The following is a 23516-nucleotide window of genomic DNA, read 5'->3' on the forward strand; positions in this document are numbered from 1 at the left end:
TGTAATAAGACTTTTCTGAGGCTCATTCTAGACCTAACTCTAAACGTAACCTCAGCAACTAGAAGAAATGGCTTTTTCAACTTTAAGTCAAGATCGTTTTGTTGGTCCAGCAGGTGAGCCATGTTTTCTTTTACTACAAGGTCAGGACACTTCATTCTTAAAAATGTGTGGGGAAGAACACACACACACACACACACACACACACACACACACACACACACACACACACACACACACACACACACACACAGACCATTTATTACTGCAATTTATGTGTTGACATAAGCGGACGTGCCTTCTGTAATTTGTCCTCGCAAGTAAAAATTAAAAAGGCAGCTGATGGGAGTTGACATGTAGAAGAGGGAAACAGTCAGACCTGTTCTGTCCTGCTACTTTTTCACCTTCACCACATGTTCCTCTCAAAAAAAACAACCTCCTCAGTCTTCCTCCATCTTCTGTAGTTAGACTTTAGTGAAAAAAAAAGACCTATTGCCACACTTTTTCACGTACCGCCGGAGAAGCTGCCTACCTCGGTCAGTTTCACCTGATAACACCGCGGGCCTTGTGCGCGAAGTCATGGATCAGCTGGTACTGAAGCATTAATGGCTGTTACATTTTCCAGCTTCCAGCAGAGTCTGATGGTCAGAGGCACGAGTGCATACGTACTTGAGAAATTCAATGCAGCTGAAGTTGTTTTTTTTGAAATTCTCATTCCACCTTAATTGCTGCAGCATTCAGATACAATATGGGACAATATGTAGATTCCTCTACATATTGATCAGTTTTGTTTTTACTATTTTACTATTAGTTTTTACTTCTTCTTCTTCTTTCGGCTGCTCCCTTTAGGGGTCGCCACAGCGGATCATCTGCCTCCATCTTGCCCTATCCACTGCCTCCTCTACTTTCACACCAACCATCTCCATGTCCACCTTCACTACATCCATAAACCTTCTCTGAGGTCTACCTCTTCTCCTTCTATCCAGACAATTAGTTTTTACTATTTTATAAAAATGTATCTTATTTAAAAATTAAAGGGACTTATCTCAGAATTATGAGACACTTTAAACCTACAAAAACAGGTTTACTTGAGCATCTAAATGATTTTATTTGACTTTCACTATATCACTATCAAAAAATGAAAAAAAGGGGTCTGTGGTTGTTATTAATGACAGACGATCATAAGGAAAATACATGAGACTTACCGTTTGTTGTAGGGGTAAAGTAGGAGGAGCTCCATACAGGCCCCCCAGTGCTGATGTGTGACCCTGTGGCGAGACAGAGGATGTGGTGAAACACAAATATGTAGACTAAAGAGCAGACCCCAACTGGAGCTAAACCACATGACCACTTATGTCACTGTGTGCCTCACTGTCCATCCATCAGCAGTAGCATAAACACACACACACACACACACACACACACACACACACACACACACACACACACACACACTCAACAAGTCAAAAGCACTGACAGCACATACACAAACAAATCAGAGTGTGTGTTGAAGAGCAGCATGAACTAGAACAAGATGAGTCACGCCTTAAAAGGGGAGACAGGGGGATTTTCAGCTGAGTTTCCTGCTAACACACACACACACAGGGCATGACCCTACATGCCCCTCAGTAAACTCCCCCGCTATTAATGTGGTGGATCTTCCTGTAAAGTTGAACCATAACAAATGATTCAGCCATGACTAACCTCCTCTGCCCAACCTCTTCACTCACGCATTTACAATGACTCAGACACTAATGTTACCAAACGAGAACGTTACCAAACACGCAGACCCTCCACAAGCTCACCTACTAGACTTCACCACAGCTTAACAAACTTAGACTCCTGCTTTTGGGTCAGGGGGCTTATTAGAAGTCCAGCTCTCCCAAATAGGTACAATTGGTTTTCATATATTTATATGAAATATATTTATATTTATATTTATTATCACTGTTACTCTGATAGGCCTCTAACAACAGTCGTGAGTTACCACTGGGTAACTGAAATACTTCTGCCATCAGTTGTCACCGGCTGGTTAACCCCTCAAAATCCCAGGCTTATTACATACTGAGGCATACATACTTATTTAGTAACTACAGGGACTCCAGTGCAAACTAGTGGAGCTATTCCTAGGTTACAAAATTATGTAATAAAACTCACCAACGGGCCGTGGCCATTTAGGAGCTTAATATAAATACTTCTGTCATCGGTTATTATCGCTTAACCTAAATGCTTACATAACTGGTCATCGTTGGTTAACCTACACATTTCTATCACTGGTTATCGGTGGATAACCTACATACTTATAGCACAGGTTATCACTGGTTAACCTAAATACTTCTATTACTGGTTATCATTGGTTAACTTAAATATTTCTATCACTGGTCATCACTGGTTAACCTACATACTTCTATCAACGGTTATGATTGGTTAATGTAAATAATACTTTAATCGGTTATCACTGGTTAATCTAAATACTTCTGTCATCCATCATCATTGTTTAACCCCTTAAAATCCCAGGCTTATTACATACTAAGGGTTATTATTCAGTAACTACATTGACTTGCAGATAAGCTAAGATATTCTTAGGTTAAGAAATGTGTAATAAATGGCAATTTAAGGAGTTAATCAAATATTTCTGTCATCAGTTGTCATTGGTTACTCTAAATACTGCTCATCGGTTATTGCTGTTTGATGTAGCTACTTCTAGAATTTCTTATCATTGGTTAATTTAAATACTTCTGTCATCTGTTATCATTGGTTAATGCAAATGGTGCATAAACATTAAGATGTAAGTGTTCATGTACTAATGGAATGACATGCAATATGTATACACATAAAGAGTACAAAAACAATACTGTACAACACAATAAACAGACAGTAAATATAGAATGAACTAGAGACACATAAGTGTACTGGTGCATCGACTGTGTATAAAATGTGCAAAACAAGTGTGGCATTCTCAGGCGAGGTCCAGAGTGTAAATTAACATGAAGAGAGTTTCAAACAAGATAACAGTGCAATGTGTAGCGTCTGCATTCAGGATCTGGTGGGATCATGGCATATGAGCCTTGAAATGCCCCTTCTTGCGTTTAGTTGTATTCAGTACATTTAATTATTTCTCACTGTGGGCACAGCACACTCAGCATAACTCAGGTTTGTCAAAATGTTTTACATGGCAAATGCGTTCATTTCAAATAACACAAAACAATTGTTAGTAAATTAACACGCAAATTATGATCTTATGTTGAGTCATTTTTATATAAATAAAAAGGTATATTAGGGCTCACCATGAAGGGGTTGTATGTGGTGGGAAGAGGGGCCACTCCTCGAGGCCCAGCAGCTGAAGACAGGACGGGCAGAGCGGAGGAGAAAATCCCTAATGCACTCAGATTCAAACCTGGGATCAGATTAGTCTGCAGCTAGAATGAAAAAGAGAGAGATTGCTAAAAAAGATTTTTTTTCTACTGTATTCACAGTGAGAGAGCCCTAGAAGCTCTTTCCAATTTTGTGTAACAGCTACTGTGTGCCCCTAGGGGGAGCTGCTTGACAAACGTGACTGCTTGTTTGGTTTATAAGAGGTGGAAAGTCCATCCGAATTCACTTCAGTTTAAGCTAATCTAACTTGGAGCCACAGTCATGTCATGGATAAAGGGAGTTTTGCTCATAGCTCATTTACCAACAACTGTGAACAATTATCATATTTAGATGCCTCGTTTGTCAAGCACAGCTACAATACCTGTTACCAGCAGAATCAATAAAGAAAGAAAAAAAAGACACAAAAAGGAAAACATTTTGTGCTTTATATTGCTGCTCTTTAGGTCAATGAAAGCTTTACTTGTGTATTTAAAGCACTGAATTTCCAGAGAGGAAATCTTCAACCTTAAGTTTAAAAAGCTTTACGTCAACTTAGTAAACTCACATCTGAGGTACTTTCTCTTAATAACTGTTCTCAAAAAAAAAAGGTTGATGTAAAAATACATCACTTCAGTTTTGATGCATCAATCTGAAGGTGCTCAGTCAATTAAACTGATTTTGGAAAATCAGAATAAATTATAAATAATTATTATAATACTATATTATAATATAATACTATAATACTAAGTATGCACTCAGGCTAATTTCAGTTCAAATTAAATAATAAAATCAATAAGCATGTTTGGCGTATTATTTTTATTGCTTTTGTTCCACCACTGTGTAAACAGTTCCAGTCAAACTGGTGTATTCAGTGTTTTTTTTTTTCAAAAATAATGCTAAATCAGACCAAAATTCCTCATTATTCACTCATTACAAGTTAATCATTGTAGGGTCGTCCCTGTTCAAAACACAGGAAGAAACGCAGTGCAGGGCTTGAGTGTTACTCCCAGCGGCGTCTTGAATGGGATAGGCTTACGTTTAAAGCAGCCACATCGTTCTCGTAGGCTTCTCTCAGCTTCTTCATGATCTCCACCTCTGCATTACAGCACTCTTCCACTCCTCCTCTCACTGTGATAGTACGCTCCAGGTTATATATGGTCAAGTCTTGCAATCTGCAGTGGTGGGAAAAAAAACAACAGTGATGGGTGAGGAGGATTCTGTCCTTTAGTAAATGGTAGTTTACAAGTATTTTTTGGTGCTTGTCAGGCTGCTATTGGTTAAATAAAATAATTATAATAACTAAAATAAGAAAATGATTTATTTACATTGGTATTCATTTCTCTATTTAGTATTCACTGAATTTGTAAGACACAAAAATTGTAGTCTAAGCTACAATATGTTTCATCAGCACAGGCCCTTAGATGGAACAGTGATTGTTAATATAGGGAAACTGTTAAGACATAAATAAATCATAGCTTTGTTTTATTAAATTCATTGAGTGCACTCTTCGTTTTCAGACTAGATCTAAAAAGAGTGTGTATTGCACACTGTGAGTGTGTGTGCTTACGGGGAAATGGTGATCTTGGTCCCAGTATCCTGCTCGATTTTCTTCAGATTCCTGCCTTCTTTCCCAATCAGGCGACCCACCAGACTGTTATGGGCCAAGATTTTCAGAGGAACCTCCTCAGCACTGTCTCACAGCAACAGAGAAATGACCTACAGGTTATTATATATTATTTATATAACATGAACATACACTGATCAGGCATAACATTATGACCACCTCCTTGTTTCTACATTCATTGTCCATTGCTCATTGACAGTGTTTAAAAACTCCAGCAGCACTGCTGTGTCTGATCCACTCGGACCAGCGCAACACACACTAGCACACCATCACAACGTCAGTGTTACTGCAGTGCTGAGAATGACCCACCACCCAAATAGTACCTGCTCTGTGAGGGTCCATGGGGGTCCTGACCACTGAAGAACAGGGTAAAATGTGCAGAGAAACAGATGGACTACAGTCTGTAATTGTAGAACTACAAAGTGCACCTATATAGTAAGTGGAGCTGATAAAATGGACAGTGAGCACAGAAACAAGGAGGTGGTCATAATGTTATGCCTGATCGGTGTAATATATACGAATATAATACACTAATGTACTACCATAAGCGCACTACTATACTGATCAACATAGCAGGCCACAAATCAAGCAAAGTTCACACATATGTTCTTTTTCACATTCCAAATTCAAAGAAAGTTACAGGTTAGACTGACGTTTTGGTGTCAGTGGCTTCTTTCTCCATGACTTCCAGGATCATCCTGCAGGCATGAGAGCAGCCCTCTGGAGACGAGTGGATGGTGATAGGTTTCTCCGCAGCTCCTGCATTCTCCTTCCGATGGATATCCACTCTGAGGGGGGCACAGAGACACAGAGGGTTTTTAATCATCATCACAACAGAGTAATGTTTTATTCGATTTTGTTATGTACTTTGTTTTTGTTGTAATATACACTATATTTCCAGAAGTATTTGCTCGTCTGTCTTCACACGCATATGGACTTGAGTGACATCACATTCTTAATCCATATGGTTTAATATGATGTCGGCCCTCCCTTTGCAGCTATAACAGCTCTTCTGGGGAGGCTTTCCACAAGGTTTAGGAGTGTGTTGATGGGAATTTTTGACCATTCTTCCAGAAGCACATTTGTGAGGTCAGACACTGATGTTGGACGAGAAGGCCTGGCTCACAGTCTCCACTCTAATTCATCCCAAAGGTGTTCTATCGGGTTGAGGTCAGGACTCTGTGCAGGCCAGTTAACTTCTTCCATACCAAACTCGCTCATTCAGGTCTTTATGGACCTTACTTTGTGCACTTTGGAGGTCTGTAGCGATTGACTCTGCAGAAAGTTGGCGACCTCTGCGCACTATGCACCTCCGCTGACCCCACTCTGTCATTTTATGTAACCTACCACTTTGTGGCTGAGTTGCTGTCGTTCCCAATCGCTTCCACTTTGTTATAATACCACTGACAGTTGACTGTGGAATATTTAATAGTGGGGAAATTTCACAACTGGCCTTATCTTGTACCACGCTGGAATTCACTGAGAGCGACCCATTCTTTCACAAATGTGTGTAGAAGCAGTCTGCATGCCTAGGTGCCTGGGTTTATACACCTGTGGTCAAGGAAGCGATTGCAACACCTGAATTCAATTATTTGAATGGGTGAGTGAATACTTTTGGCAATATAGTGTAATTTGAAAATAGTTGTTACCCTTTACAGTGTATGTAAACTTCATTATGAATAGACTTAAAGAAATGACCCAAAATGACTTGGAAAAATGTCTGGTTCCATTGACCTACATTAAGAGTAGAGTAGGTTTTTTCTTCTCATGCACACTTACCATTTTAGAGATACAATGTTTTCCTCAAACAACAGCGATAAGTAGGGCTGCATCATTAGAACAAATTGTGTTCCTTGGCTAATGTATGACTTGGATTTCTTGGTGATGATTATCAGGAACACCTGCAGCTGATCAGAGTCTCTGCACATTTAACACAAGCTTCTATAGATTTCATTGCTCACTCACTGAGTGGTTCTTAGCAGGACAATTGGTCAGATAGGTCAGATGCTAAACAGGATAAAGCTCTAATTGCAGATTTTCAAGTCATACTGCAGAGGCAAATACTAAATAATATACTGATTAATATTAACAGCATAAGCTCCTGGCATAGGATCATATATTCTTCAGCAACCACTATGAAATGTGTAAGTTTTGTAGTTATGGGTATGAGGATTTGGAACGTTAAGGAGTTGTAGTGTACAATAAAATGCCCTGAAAGAAAGCAAAACACAATCAGAGAAAAACTGACATTCATGTACTAAATCTGATGCCTAATCCATTTGGAGAGCAAATAAAGGCTAAACAATGAAAAATAATACATGATGACAGCAACAGCTGAATTAAAGGAGACACTGAACCAACAATTTTCCCTCTAGCTGATCAGCCAAGATGTCTGGTGTTTTGTTCAAAAGCTTTGATCAGGATTAAAGATTAAAGTCTGCTTTACTACTTATAGAGAATAGAGAGCATACACAGAATAGATACAGTGCCAGAAACCACAAAAGCAAGTCTATTTGACTCTATTTGACAGAACTGAGTGAATATTTAGGCATGCACATTACTGGTAGCTATAAACTTCCATTACTTGTTAGATACATTAGCCTTATAGCTCTGCTGCAAAGCTAAAGACACCTAACATGTCTTTACTGATCAGCTACATTTGTAGTAGAGGAAAAACTGTGAGATTATGATTTTTAGTGAGATATGAGTTTAAACAGGGCTACTCACTTGGACTGAGTCTTCTTGGTGATGTTTTTGATGGTCAGTCCTTCTTTGCCAATAATGGCTCCTACAAACTGTGTGGGCACCAGCAGTCTGAGTGGGAGTTCGTGCTGGCCGTGTCGGGGCCCCTGGAGGCCCCCCATGGCCCCGGGGTGTGTAGAGTCTGGCTCACGTGCCCCTCTGCTCCCCCGGGATGACACCCGCTGGGCCTGAGACCCTCCGCCCCCCTCCACGTCCAGAATGTAGGACACACTGAAGGAGTGGTTATCCAAACTGTGACCCGTCAACTTCTCAATGGCCCTGAGAAGAGACAAATACAAAGATACATATAAGTATATCTCCAAAACAGCAGCTTTACAGCACAAGGCAAAAACATTTTTATATAATGTAATTTAACGTAAAGAGGTTTTATTCCAGGTAACGTTGAAGCATTTCTATTGGTCCATTCCAAAGTTTCACACAGCTGCTTCAACATGCTCTGCCCACAAACATATTCTTCTGCAGCAACTGTTGCTAGGCTTCACAAGCTTAACAGAACGTTAATATTCCACTCAGGCTACTCAGAAACAGTCTATATAATATCAGTATTAGCAGTGAGGTGTTTAATCAGTTTAAATAAAAAATCACATCACAAACAAAATAGGTAATGCATGGTGCCAACACTGCAAAACATGCTAACATTACTCCCTTTAGCTGAAACATAGAATCAGGGATGTTTCTTATGTTTCTAAGCTGCAGTGTGAGGTAGTACAGGTTGTGTTTGAAGCGGAGCATATTAGAAAGAAATAAGACAGGAACAGCTGGTCTCTTGAGGTTAACCCTTAGCCCTGCATGGGCTCACTGCACTTGTACTTCCTCTTGCACCACCTGCAATGCCACCTCCATTTTATCTTCTGCATCAGGCAATGCCACAGGTTCAGGGCCTGGTGCTTGCAAGAAGCTGAGGCTTTGAATGTCCTCTTCCACTACCGATCGCTTAAATGACTTTTACTATGTCTATTTATCAAATTCCAGCAGTTTCTGGTGTTTGCAGAAGCTCAAACACATGGGACACAAATTACTTGAGTGTGTGCATGTAGGGTCAGAGTTAGAAAGCAATACTGACATATGTTTATCTATAATTTTTTCAGTTATGTTTTTCTGCTTTGTACAACAAAAATATTTTGGATCTACTTTAGCTATTAAACTGCTTTAGTTATTACAAAAAAAATGATGTTATGAAATAATAATCCACAGTTAGCCTATAAAAATAGGTTTATAGGTTGGCCTATGAAAATAGGTTTATATTAAGTTTGAAAATAAAATATTTTTATTAAACATTTTGACAAAAATAGTGCTGTGTGCTACAGTTTCTCATTAAGTTCACAGGGAATTTTGAAAAGGAATAGTCAAGCTTTTTCAACCTAGCAACAACTCTTAAAAAGAATGCATTCACAGGCAAATTGACAATCTCTCATCAGAAAGAGATGTGTAAAGATGGGTGTAGAGAAAAAGGGTGATGAGAAAAAAGGGGAAATATTATATTGCTTCCACACACAATGCATGAGGGGACGGTGGTGTGGATGGAAGGACGAAGACAGGTATGAACAGACGGATGGAGGGATGGGTGTGAAGTCTCTTACTCTTTAGCTTCCTCCTTTGAAGCATATGTGACATTTACCACAGCTGTGTCTGAGTCAGCATTAACTGTTGAGAGAGTGAGAGAGTGAGAGAGAGAGTGAGAGAGAGAGAGAGAGAGAGCAAGGGAGAGAGAGCGAGGGAAAGAGAGAGAGAGCAAGAGAGCAAGGGAGAGAGAGAGAGCAAAGGAGAGCGAGAGAGAGAAAGAGAGAGAGAGAGCAAGAGAGCGAGTGAGCGAGAGAGAGAGAGAGAGAGAGAGAGAGAGAGAGAGAGCGCAAGAGAGCAAGGGAGAGAGAGAGCAAGGGAGAGCGAGAGAGAGAGAGCGAGAGAGAGAGAGAGAGAGCGCAAGAGAGCAAGGGAAAGAGAGAGCGAGGGGGAGAGAGAGAGAGAGAGAGAGAGAGAGAGAGAGAGAGAGAGAGAGAGAGAGAGAGAGAGAGAGAGAGAGAGAGAGGTGAAGTGAATCCAAAAATACATTCATACATTTTGTACACTTTCACATTCTGATTATGCCATTCACAGTTCTGAGTCACTCAAACGCACACACATATACTCATTTTCATACCTTGTCAGGACATGAGATTTCACACGCACACACGCACACGCACACACACACACACACACACACACACACACACACACACACACACACACACACACTTATATACATAAATTACCCATAATATAATAATATAATAATAATGTATAAATTAAATGGAAGCACCTTTATGAATTGACCTGTTCCATATGTAATATATAGGGATAAACAATAATACACTGATTTTGGTATTTGCAGATATAGTTGTTAATAAATATCTGCATTAGACAAATATCTTGGATACAACTCTTACTTCATTTGATATCTGATGATGTACTTTTTGTCAGGATTCTTCTGTAGCATCTGCAGGCTGGTCCCACCTTTCTCTGGTTTTACTACATAGTTCTAAAAAAGTACAAACACACACACAGACTACTGTGGGTGGTTGTGACGGCTGCTTTACTACATGCAGACGTGTGCATCTATTATCAAGCGCCTGCCTGTCGCCCAGTGACAGGAAGCCCTAAATCAGAGCTCTCAACACACACACACACACACACACACACACACACTTGCGGATGGACCTCCCAGAGATCAAAGAACCACAGACCACTCGAAACGACCCCCTGAGACTAGAAACCGAGCTTTCTAAACATCATTTCTGCTAAACACACACACACGCACACCAGTCAAAAACAAAGTCATTAGCCTCTCCAACAGCGGTTCTGCATATGCTCCCTTATATTTACATAGATATATTACATAGAACTCTTAACACACTTATTCATATTTGTCTGTTAGGCACAAGTTTTTTTCCAAGGCTGGATAATAATTATGGCTACATCCTAGTACTGGTTAACTCCCACCGGATGTCAACAAAATGTAAAGTACCTCCTCCAACTGATGATGCTTTATTTTATTTGACCAAATCTTTCCATTAACTATGTCATTTTGAAATAGAAAATCTTTTCTGCTATAATTTTTGCTGTCTAATAAATCAATCAGTACACACGCAACAGGCTATGGCTGGCAAGCAGCAAAACATTACAGAATTCAGCTGTGCCTGTGTTGTGTTTGAGTGTTTCGAGCATTTGACAAAGGTTTTAAAGTTAGCTCAACACATTTTAGAACAAACAGAATGTTCTGTTTTATTATAAAACCTGAAATCATTAGGAAACTGAAATCTCATCACAGATCAGAACTATAACTCTGAGGAATCAGAAACAAGTCTGATAACAGGGCGGCTCAAGCACATGGCCGACCTAGGAGAAATGTGGAGCAGCTAAATGGTCCATTAGATGAGTAAGAGGCGGTATTTAGACTGGGGATGTGTGAGAGATGCTGTTTGTATGTGTGTGTGTGTGTGGAGAGAGAGAGAGAGAGAGAGAGAGAGAGAGAGAGAGAGAGAGAGAGAGAGAGTGTGAGATAGCTCATAGGAGACAACAGTAAACATATGGTTATGCAACACGGCTTTGAAAACTGCAAACTGCTAGTGCAATGATTCCCTGAGTTTATAATGATTCACTGTTAATATGAGCAGTGAACAACTACAGGCAGTGATGTTCTCTCACAGTGTGCGAGAGAGAAAGAGTGAGTGAGTGTGACAGAGTGAGACAACGCATTAGACATACACATAGCATTGTGTAAAGTTTGAATGTTCCTGGATAAACTATTATGTTATAAACTACATGTTACCCACATGTTTCTAAATGAAAATAAGTGAATGAATCCTCTACAGAGAATATATTCAAATATTACACTTTTTTGCTGAGTTTAACATTAATAAATAAATGCAAAAGAAAACATGACCACATTTTACGTTCTATGTTTTCTCAATATGTTAAGTTCAGTAAATAAACAGTGAAAAAGTGGGTTCTCTGTAGAGGATGTGTTCATTTTCACAAAAAATGTGTAGTAATTTGTCCAGAGGCACCTAAACCTTTGCATATGACTTACAGAACAAAACTTGCAACATTTATAAAAGGAGCCAGGGTATCAATATGAGTATAACTTAAATAAACAAAAATTCATTAAAAAAAAAACAAATGACCTGTGTTCTGGGCTACAAGTCAACTGTAGCCTATAATGAGACTTATATGTGTGTGTGTAGTTGGGGATATTTTTGGTGGATGAACTATTCTCAGTCAAGCAACGATCCACCACACAAATGATACCTGCTCTGTGGTGGTCCCCTGAGGATTATAACCATTGAAGAAGAGTGCAAAAGGAGGCTAACAAAGTAAGTATGCAGCAAAACAGATTACGGTCTGCAATTGTACAACTACTAAGTGTACCTATATGGTAAGTGGAGCTGATTAAATAGACATTCAGTGTAGAAAGTAGGTGTACTTAGTGAAGTGGCTGATGAGTGTATAAATATATAAATAAAACATATGAGAGACACACACACATATATATATATATGTGTATGTGTGTGTGTGTGTGTATGTCCTGACACTGTTCAAATACTGTGTGTGTGTGTGTGTGTGTGTGTGTGTGTGTGTGTGTGTGTGTGTGTGTGTGTGTGTGTGTGTGTGTGTGTGTGCGTGTGTGTAACCAGTCGGCGGACGCAGAGATGCTTAAATGATTTAAAGGCCTCATTAGAAAATTCCATCATAATCATCTTACTTAAAAACTACAATCAAAGACTACTGGAGAGTCACACACTCTGCTTACACACAGGATGACAGCAAAGCCATCGTCATTTATCAAGATTTACACACATCACAGAGTGATTCAGACCACCCACACATCAAACACCCAGACAGACACACAACAAACATACAAATACATTTACACACAGACACACTCACTTTATAATGGTGATCATACCTTGCTCCACGTTTTCTACTGAACCGTACTGTGATAACAGGTTGTCTAATACCTACAGGGGGGAAAAAAGAGAAAAAAACTCAAATAAAGCACGCAATCAAATGCATACACACACACACACACACACACACACACACACACACACACACACACACACACACACACAGATGTTAAATCCATCCCAATTCTTTGTTGCCTAATTTTGGCAGACGGTAATTGAATGCTTCTATTGTGTTTTAGTAAATTCACAGCTTAAATAAACAGTCACATCTGGACACATAGACTGGAGAACCACATTCTCTCAACATTTAATGCTGAATTAAATCTGTCCAGAGAATGACAAAATGTTTTCAGATCTCACATTACTCTCTACACGACATGTCCTTTCAATTTAGGAGAGGGAAAGAGAGAGATTGAGAAACAAAAATAGATGTTCAGACAGACAGACAGACAGACAGACAGAGAAACAGACAGACAGACAGGTAAGTAGGTAGTTTTTTTTATATTGACCTGATCTGTCACGTTAGCCACAAGCTACAGTCATGATACAACACAATATATGTTACAATACAATACAATATTTATAGACACATGAACAGAAATACATGCATACAGAAAGATTACTGTTGTGATATTGGTCCTTGCAACATTGATATCACAGAAGGCTTTCATATACAAATGCGCCCTCTTATTAGAGGTGGGCAGTATGGCAAGAATGTAATATCACAATTTTTCCAGAAGTTCTCATGATATATGTCACAATATGTATTGTTTCTGACATCTGATAAGTTGGAACAGCTAAGGAAATGCCACATTTAAAAAAATATGAATACAATGATTTGTTTTCAGCATTTCACACATGGCACTGCACAAAATACATTTAAAAAGGACTAATTATGCTTTCTTTGTAACCAAATATGCAGTTGGGAACTTAAGTGCTGACGATATATTAAAAGAACCATATAGTGATGTATTTGACATAATATCATAATAACGATAATTATTTCTGGTATGACTTCTGACCAACTTCACATGTTTCAAATTCCAGAGAGCTTGTGATGAATGAGAGACACTATATAGACAAAAGTATTGTGACACGCCTCTTAATTATTGAGTTCAGGTGTTTCAACTGCACCCGCTGCTAACAGGTGGATAAAATTAAGCCATGCAATCTCGATAGACAAACACTGCCAGGAGAACGGGTCGTACTGATAAGCTCTGTGACTTTAAACGTTGATGAGCTCAGTGACATTAAATGTGGCACTGTCGTAGGATGCCACCTCTACCACAAGTCAGTTTGTGAAATTTCCGTCCTGCTAGATTGTACTAGCTATTACTGTGAAATGTAAGCACCTAGGAGCAATAACAGCTTCGCCATGAAGCAAGAGACCACACAAACTCAGAGTAGAGCTGCTGAGTGCTGAAGCGCACAGTCCCTATCCTCTGTTGAATCACTCACTAAGGAGTTCCAAATTGCCTCTGGAAGCAACATCAGCAAAAGAACTGTTCATCAGGAGCTTCACAAAATAAGTTTCCAATGCCGAGCAGCTACACACAAGAATTAAAATGCACAATGCCAAACTGGAGGGGGGTAGGGGGGAATGGTGCAAAGCACACTGCCACTGGACAAGGCATTCTGAGAAGTGATGAATCACACTTCTCTATCTGTCAATCTGATGGACAAGTCTGGGTTTGGTCAATGCCAGGAGAACATTACCTGTCTGACTGCACTGTGCCAACTATAAAGTTTGGTGGAGAGGAGGGATAATGCTATAGGGTTGTTTTTTCAGGGGTTGTCCTAGGACCCTTAGTTCCAGTCAAGGGATGTCGTAATGCTTCAGCAGACCAAGACTTTGTGGACAATTCTTTGCTTCCAACTTTGTGGGGACTGTTTGGGAAAGACCCTTTTCTGTTCCAGCATGACTGAGCCCCAGTGCACAAAGCAAGGTCCATGAAGGCATGGCTGGATGAGTTTGGTGTGGAAGAACTTGCTCGCACAGAACCCTGACCTCAACAACACGGAACACCTTTGGGATGAACCAGAACAGAGATTCTGGACGGATGGGCAGAATTTTCCACAGACACACTGCAAAATCTTGTAGAAAGCCTTCTCAAAAGAGTGGAAGCTGTTATAGCTACAAACTGCCTATGGATTTAGAATGGGAGGTCACAAAAGCTCCTTTGGGTGTAATGTGTAGGTGTCCCAATACTTTTGTCCATGTAGTGTATTTACGTAATCCGACAAATTACAACATGTTTATTTTTCACCAAAATGTAAAATATACGGGGAATTATAGTTTGGCAAAAATAAGTGCAGACTTTTTGCATCTTATTAACCAATAACAATTAGTTCTGATATTGTAAAACTGGTGCACCTAGAGACAGATATAGCTAGAGGTACCACCTTTTCTTTTCCTGCACCAATCAATCTAGCAATAATAAAACCCTGATTTGATGTGTATTATTAACTACTTAGCATTAAAAGCAGATATTTTTAGTTGAATTACTTTACATTAGATGAGCATCTCAAAGGTGTTACTGGAACACCACCTGGGAGAGACAGGTAAAAAGATGCAGACAGACATCGGCAGCATAACAAAAGCAAAGGCATAAGCCATGAAGTGTGTTAAGTACGAGAGAAAGGTAAAGATGGAGAGAGAGAGAGAGAGAGAGAGAGAGAGAGAGAGAGAGAGAGAGAGAATAAATGAATATAGAGTGCAGAAGTAAGTCAGGAGAGTCAGGGAGAAAAAAAGATGGAGAGAGCAGGTAAGAAAAGGCTCTGATACACAAGCCTGTTTCCAACCATCAACCTCCACCTTTCTAGATATAACTGCTTAATCTGTAATGACCTAGAAAATGTTCATGTCCAGAATGAAATGGACCACAGTGAGATAACACAAGCTCTAAATCAGCCAATCCCTGTGACAGATTCTACAAGTGGGAAATGAGGAACTGCTCCCAACACTGTGCAGAGTAGCTGTATAAAAAATACTAAAAAAGTGCCATATGAAGAAAAAAGGTATACCATCAACACAAACTGAAAAGAAAAAAATAATAATAATAATACCATGATGGAAATAAAAAAAAAACAAACAAACAAGCCATAAACACAATTTGCTGATCAAAATATGCTGTTAAATAGCATATAAACAGTTGGCTCCTGAGTGGCACAACCGTCTAAGCGTTGACCCTATCATCAGGAGACCGCAAGTTGGTCCCTGGTGATGCTACAGACATCCGTAGCCAGGAGTCCAAGAGAGCACAACTAGTCTCGCTCTCTCTGGGTGGGTAGGATGACCCCCCATTCTCACTCCATCACTCAACACGATGCTAGTCAGCGCAGGCATATGTTAGCTGTCTGTCTCGGAGGAAAGCGCGTTCGGCTGTCCAATGACGTTGCATGAGCAGTAGTTCGAAAAGAAGCGGTGGTCACAGGTCTCGGAGGAAGCCTGTGCTAGCCTTCACCCTCCTAGTATTGACAGCATCATGTGATTGGGTCCTAACTAGCAGGTGGAATTGAAAACAATTAAATTGGAGACACCCCGCGACCCTGACGGAGAAGCGGCTTAGAAAATGCATGCATAAATTGGAGACAAAATTGGGTAAAAATAAAAAAAATAATATGATAAAGTACAAAAATTAAGCCATCAATACTATCTGATAAAGTGCAATATAAGCCATCAACACTATCTAATAAAGATCCAAAAAGTCATTTAAATGCTCTGATAAAGAGCAAATGATCATAATGATCTGATAAAGACCACAATAATCCATCAACATGATCTGATAAAGACCAAAAATAATCCATCAACATGATCTGATAAAGACCAAAAATAATCCATCAACATGATCTGATAAAGACCGTAATAATCAATCAACATGATCTGATAAAGACCGTAATAAGCCATCAACATGATCTGATAAAGACCAAAAATAATCCATCAACATGATCTGATAAAGACCGTAATAAGCCATCAATATGATCTGATAAAGACTATAATAAGTCGTCAATATGATCTGATAAAGACCATAATAAGTCGTCAATATGATCCGATAAAGACCATAATAGGTCGTCAATATGATCCGATAAAGACCATAATAAGTAGTCAATATGATCCAATAAAGACCATAATAAGTCGTCAATATGATCTGATAGACCATAATAAGCCATCAATATGATCTGATAAAGATCCAAAAAGTCATTTAAATGCTCTGATAAAGAGCAAACATAAGCCATCTATTGATCTGACAAAAACAAAAATAAGCCATCATAATGATCTGATAAAGACCACAATAATCCATCAACATGATCTGATAAAGACCATAATAAGTCGTCAATATGATCTGATAAAGACCATAATAAGTCATCAATATGATCTGATAAAGACCACAATAATCCATCAACATGATCTGATAAAGACCATAATAAGTCGTCAATATGATCCGATAAAGACCATAATAGGTCGTCAATATGATCCGATAAAGACCATAATAGGTCATCAATATGATCTGATAAAGACCATAATAAGTCGTCAGTATGATCTGGTAAAGACTATAATAAGTCATCAATATCATCTGATAAAGACTATAATAAGTCGTCAATACGATCTGGTAAAGACTATAATAAGTCGTCAATATGATCTGATAAACACCGTAATAAGTCGTCAATATGATCCGATAAAGACCATAATAAGTCATCAATATGATCCGATAAAGACCATAATAAGTCATCAATATGATCCGATAAAGACCATAATAAGTCATCAATATGATCTGATAAAGACCGTAATAAGCCATCAATATGATCTGATAAAGATCCAAAAAGTCATTTAAATGCTCTGATAAAGAGCAAACATAAGCCATCTATTGATCTGACAAAAACAAAAATAAGCCATCATAATGATCTGATAAAGACCACAATAATCCATCAACATGATCTGATAAAGACCATAATAAGTCGTCAATATGATCTGATAAAGACCATAATAAGTCATCAATATGATCTGATAAAGACCACAATAATCCATCAACATGATCTGATAAAGACCATAATAAGCCATCAATATGATCTGATAAAGACCATAATAAGTCGTCAATATGATCCGATAAAGACCATAATAGGTCGTCAATATGATCCGATAAAGACCATAATAGGTCATCAATATGATCTGATAAAGACCATAATAAGTCATCAGTATGATCTGGTAAAGACTATAATAAGTCATCAATATCATCTGATAAAGACTATAATAAGTCGTCAATACGATCTGGTAAAGACTATAATAAGTCTTCAATATGATCTGATAAACACCGTAATAAGTCGTCAATATGATCCGATAAAGACCATAATAAGTCATCAATATGATCCGATAAAGACCATAATAAGTCATCAATATGATCTGATAAAGACCGTAATAAGCCATCAATATGATCTGATAAAGATCCAAAAAGTCATTTAAATGCTCTGATAAAGAGCAAACATAAGCCATCTATTGATCTGACAAAAACAAAAATAAGCCATCATAATGATCTGATAAAGACCACAATAATCCATCAACATGATCTGATAAAGACCATAATAAGTCGTCAATATGATCTGATAAAGACCATAATAAGTCATCAATATGATCTGATAAAGACCACAATAATCCATCAACATGATCTGATAAAGACCATAATAAGCCATCAATATGATCTGATAAAGACCATAATAAGTCGTCAATATGATCCGATAAAGACCATAATAGGTCGTCAATATGATCCGATAAAGACCATAATAGGTCATCAATATGATCTGATAAAGACCATAATAAGTCGTCAGTATGATCTGGTAAAGACTATAATAAGTCATCAATATCATCTGATAAAGACTATAATAAGTCGTCAATACGATCCGGTAAACACCGTAATAAGTCGTCAATATGATCCGATAAACACCATAATAAGTCATCAATATGATCTGATAAAGACCGTAATAAGCCATCAATATGATCTGATAAAGACCGTAATAAGCCATCAATATGATCTGATAAAGACCATAATAAGTCATCAATATGATCTGATAAAGACCATAATAAGTCGTCAATATGATCTGATAAACACCGTAATAAGTCATCAATATGATCCGATAAAGACCGTAATAAGTCATCAATATGATCCGATAAAGACCATAATAAGTCGTCAATATGATCCGATAAAGACCATAATAAGTCATCAATATGATCTGATAAAGACCGTAATAAGTCATCAATATGATCTGATAAAGACCATAATAAGTCATCAATATGATCTGATAAAGACCGTAACAAGTCATCAATATGATCTGATAAAGACCATAATAAGTCGTCAACATGATCTGATAAAGACCATAATAAGTCATCAATATGATCCGATAAAGACCATAATAAGTCGTCAATATGATCCGATAAAGACCGTAACAAGTCATCAATATGATCTGATAAAGACCATAATAAGTCGTCAATATGATCTGATAAAGACCATAATACGTCGTCAATATGATCTGATAAAGACCATAATAAGTCATCAATATGATCCGATAAAGACCATAATAAGTCATCAATATGATCCGATAAAGACCATAATACGTTGTCAATATGATCCGATAAAGACCGTAATAAGTCATCAATATGATCTGATAAAGACCGTAACAAGTCATCAATATGATCTGATAAAGACCATAATAAGTCGTCAATATGATCTGATAAAGACCGTAATAAGTCATCAATATGATCTGATAAAGACCATAATAAGTCGTCAATATGATCTGATAAAGACCGTAATAAGTCATCAATATGATCTGATAAAGACCATAATAAGTCGTCAACATGATCTGATAAAGACCATAATAAGTCATCAATATGATCCGATAAAGACCATAATAAGTCGTCAATATGATCCGATAAAGACCGTAACAAGTCATCAATATGATCTGATAAAGACCATAATAAGTCGTCAATATGATCTGATAAAGACCATAATACGTCGTCAATATGATCTGATAAAGACCATAATAAGTCATCAATATGATCCGATAAAGACCATAATACGTTGTCAATATGATCCGATAAAGACCGTAATAAGTCATCAATATGATCTGATAAAGACCGTAATAAGTCATCAATATGATCTGATAAAGACCATAATAAGTCGTCAATATGATCCGATAAAGACCATAATAAGTCGTCAATATGATCCGATAAAGACCATAATACGTTGTCAATATGATCCGATAAAGACCGTAATAAGTCATCAATATGATCTGATAAAGACCGTAATAAGTCATTAATATGATCTGATAAAGACCATAATAAGTCATCAATATGATCTGATAAAGACCGTAATAAGTCATCAATATGATCTGATAAAGACCATAATAAGTCGTCAATATGATCCGATAAAGACCATAATACGTTGTCAATATGATCCGATAAAGACCGTAATAAGTCATCAATATGATCTGATAAAGACCATAAGTCGTCAATATGATCTGATAAAGACCATAATAAGTCATCAATATGATCTGATAAAGACCGTAATAAGTCGTCAATATGATCTGATAAAGACCGTAATAAGTCATCAATATGATCTGATAAAGACCATAATAAGCCATCAATATGATCTGATAAACTCCATAATAAGCCATCAATATGATCTGATAAACTCCATAATAAGCCATTAATGTAATCTTATAAAGACAGACATAAACCATGAATACACTCTGATCAAGACCACAAATAAAACATCAATATGACCCGATAAAGACTAAAAAATAATCAATATGATCCAATACAAACCAAAAATGACACATCAATATAACTTGATAAAGAACAAAAAGTCATGAAGCCTCATTTTTGTTCTTGAGAAAGGTCCTAAAGGTCCTGAGAAAAAGTCTATGTCAGATTCATGTTGTGCTCTTAAATCACACTGTTGTTCACACCTTTGTGCACTTGTGTGTGTAGATTCTGTTCTAACCTACGAACAAATCCCAAATAAGAAAACACTGGTGAATGTCAGAATCATAGTGAAAACCACAGAAGTGAGTTTTAAGAAGAAATTTCTTCTTAAGAACAGTCGGTGAATGAGGCCTAGTGTTACTTTCAATAAAAATCAATAACAATCCTTGAATGTGATCCGATAAAGACCAAAAATAAGCCATCGGTATGATCTCTCTGCTATGACCAGCTGAAGCAATTAAAGGCTTCATGCTATTTCATTTTTCTTTTCAACGATGCTCTGTCCCTTGTTAGGAACAGCTAAAGCTATTCCCTCTAAAGAGGTACCAAAGTAAAATTTGAGTAAGCAAAATCACGGCCCATGTAAATGCTGAAGCCCAAGTCCTCAGGACTCTGTTTAAAGGGGTTTTGAACATGCTACATGCTACATGCTAAAACAGGTCGAGGGACATTCATTTACATTACATATTTGAATTAAATTACATAAGTGTATAGATATGAGATACATTACATTTAAATTTGATTTACAATCTGCACTGTCAGGTCTTCTGACATTTTTTAGAAATGGATAAATAACAAAAAGCATCTATAGACCAGGACTATGCACACCAAGTGTTTCATCAGATTAATCTCATAATGAAATATCTCCTCTTCTATTTACAAACACAAATGATGTATTGGTTAGTTCAGAATCTGCATTTTCAACAGTTCGTTTCAGTGAGCTACACTTCTGTTGTTACCTGTGATCACTGTGGCTTCTAAGGGTATTGTACTTACAATGCAGTGTATGTTTCACTTTCAGCAGAGAACCACAATTAACAGGGCAATTTCGATCAGGATGAGTTGACTATAAATAGACAGCAATCAGTCTTGCTGTACTTTTTCTTTTTGTTTGTTTTAAAATCAGGCCTGTATGCTAATGAGAAGCAGCAGGGCTTACCTCCCACTGCAGGTGAGGGGGAATGTTCCGGATCTGAATCTTACGACTTCTGCAGGGAGAGAGAGAGAGAGAGAGAGAGAGAGAGAGAGAGAGAGAGAGAGAGAGAGGGAGAGAGATTAGATTTCATGTTTTGCTGTACTATTTCAACTCATGCAATAACTCCTTTTCATGTCAGCAAGCCTGGGCTGATTTAGTTATCAAAAGAATACAGTAGGAGCCTCCTTATTTATTTGAAATTACAGTGCACTGCACTAAGCAACCCTGATGCTCTCCCTTGAAGCAAAAGCGTCAGAATAGTTGTTTTCAAAATATATTGCGGCCGCCTTGTCAAAGTAAATAACTCTACCTGCCTCTGTTCCTAATACAATTCCAGAAAACCACTCCAGAGAAAAACCACTTCACTTCACCAGCCATGCAACACTATCTATTAGCCTGATCAAACACACATGAAGACAAGTGTATTCAAACAGCTTAGCACTGCTGCTGGTTCAGGATATTTTCATCTGTAGAACTATAATAGAATTAATAATGTTAAACACTAGAGGCGCAACTTACAACTATGATGACTTTTATTCAACATTTTACAAACTGCACTGCACTAAATCCAATTAAACAGGCCTGATTATGCTCACTCTGAGTCAGCGTTAAGCACTGGCGATATCCACTGTATGCTCAGAAAAGTGTACTATGACATGATTTATCACAATAACCATGAAGTATCATCATATTGCCCACTTTTGCTATGATGTCTGGATTTGACACATTTTTCAATACAGAAAAAAAATAAGCACTTAAAACTGTATCTCACGTCAATATGTTAATGTTTCTGTTTTCAGTTCATTAGAACATTCAACATGATAAAAATACAATATTTGGAACAAAAGCTTTATAAAATCGCAATCTAACACTTTAGCCAAAAGCTAAACATAGCTGACATACTAACAAGCTAACATGTGCATACAATACAATGTGATGCAATGTGCTGTACTAGAGACAGCACAACACCGTTTTGTCTTGTCTGACACTGATATTGAAACCTTAAGTATAGGTTTTAGCTTTAAAATGAGCTATTTTTAATTGAAGCACCTTACTTGGTGCCATCTCTCAACCTAACCTAACCCTTAATTAGCCAAAAATCATGTCTACAATCCCCTCCTTACCCAAAATGTCCTTGATCAGCAAAGAAAAGTTTGGTGTTTGGGTTGTACACGTTTGTCACACAGCTACAACCAGTTTGTGAGGTCAGATCATGCCTTCAACATGGTGGTGGTAGTATGAGAGAAGACTGATTGAGGGAGGGGGAGAACTCTGAGAACCTGGGCAGGAGTTCTGGCAGCTTCTGCCTGTAGCTAGAAGGCCAGACCCCCCTCATAGGTGTAGTAGGACTGATGCTGACTGACGAACAGAGAGGAGATGGGGTGGTTGTGGGGATGGCGAACCCTTTGTCACAGGAACAGAAGGTGAGGATGTGAATTTATAGGGAGTAAGATTGGAAGAAGGGGGGATTCAAGCATGTTCCACTCCCCAAACTTCAGTTATAACATAACTACATTAGCTGCCATCAAGAAAGAGAAACTCTGTCTTTTACTTAAGACCATTTTAGTAGAACAGTATGTCATACAGTGTCAGGGACCACATAAACAAGTTTGTTAGTGATTCCTCAACAACTCAACACAGTTTGAAGCATGTGATGATTTAGGTTTATGTGGTGACTTTGAGCTTCCAATATTTGTTAGTTACATTAGTCTTGCAGCTCCAGTATAAAACTAAAGAAGCATGACCTGGCTGGTAGACTACATTTAGGGAAGGGGGAATTTCACTCGGTAAGACTAATGCAGGTGGATCCAGTCGCAGTTTGGAATTGGCAGATATGCACATGAAAAATACTGTATATCAGAGCTGGCCCTCATTTTATCAGTGCAC

At 38.1% G+C, this 23516-nt stretch overlaps 1 protein-coding gene across 1 annotated transcript in view; it reads right to left on the reverse strand.

Annotated features, from left to right (window-relative positions):
* Window positions 1-23516, reverse strand: part of igf2bp2b (insulin-like growth factor 2 mRNA binding protein 2b) — a 67763-nt gene that overhangs the window by 9460 nt on the left and 34787 nt on the right. The window contains exons 3-11 of the mRNA XM_017712148.2: window positions 21594-21642; window positions 12681-12732; window positions 9319-9382; window positions 7703-7996; window positions 5629-5763; window positions 4919-5041; window positions 4388-4523; window positions 3285-3416; window positions 1203-1265 (exon numbers count right to left, since the gene is read on the reverse strand). Of these exons, the coding sequence (XP_017567637.1) occupies window positions 1203-1265; window positions 3285-3416; window positions 4388-4523; window positions 4919-5041; window positions 5629-5763; window positions 7703-7996; window positions 9319-9382; window positions 12681-12732; window positions 21594-21642 (1048 nt within the window). The remainder of the gene's footprint in view (window positions 1-1202; window positions 1266-3284; window positions 3417-4387; window positions 4524-4918; window positions 5042-5628; window positions 5764-7702; window positions 7997-9318; window positions 9383-12680; window positions 12733-21593; window positions 21643-23516) is intronic.

The sequence above is a fragment of the Pygocentrus nattereri genome, chromosome 12, assembly GCF_015220715.1.
Source record: "Pygocentrus nattereri isolate fPygNat1 chromosome 12, fPygNat1.pri, whole genome shotgun sequence".
Classification (NCBI taxonomy): Eukaryota; Metazoa; Chordata; class Actinopteri; order Characiformes; family Serrasalmidae; genus Pygocentrus; species Pygocentrus nattereri.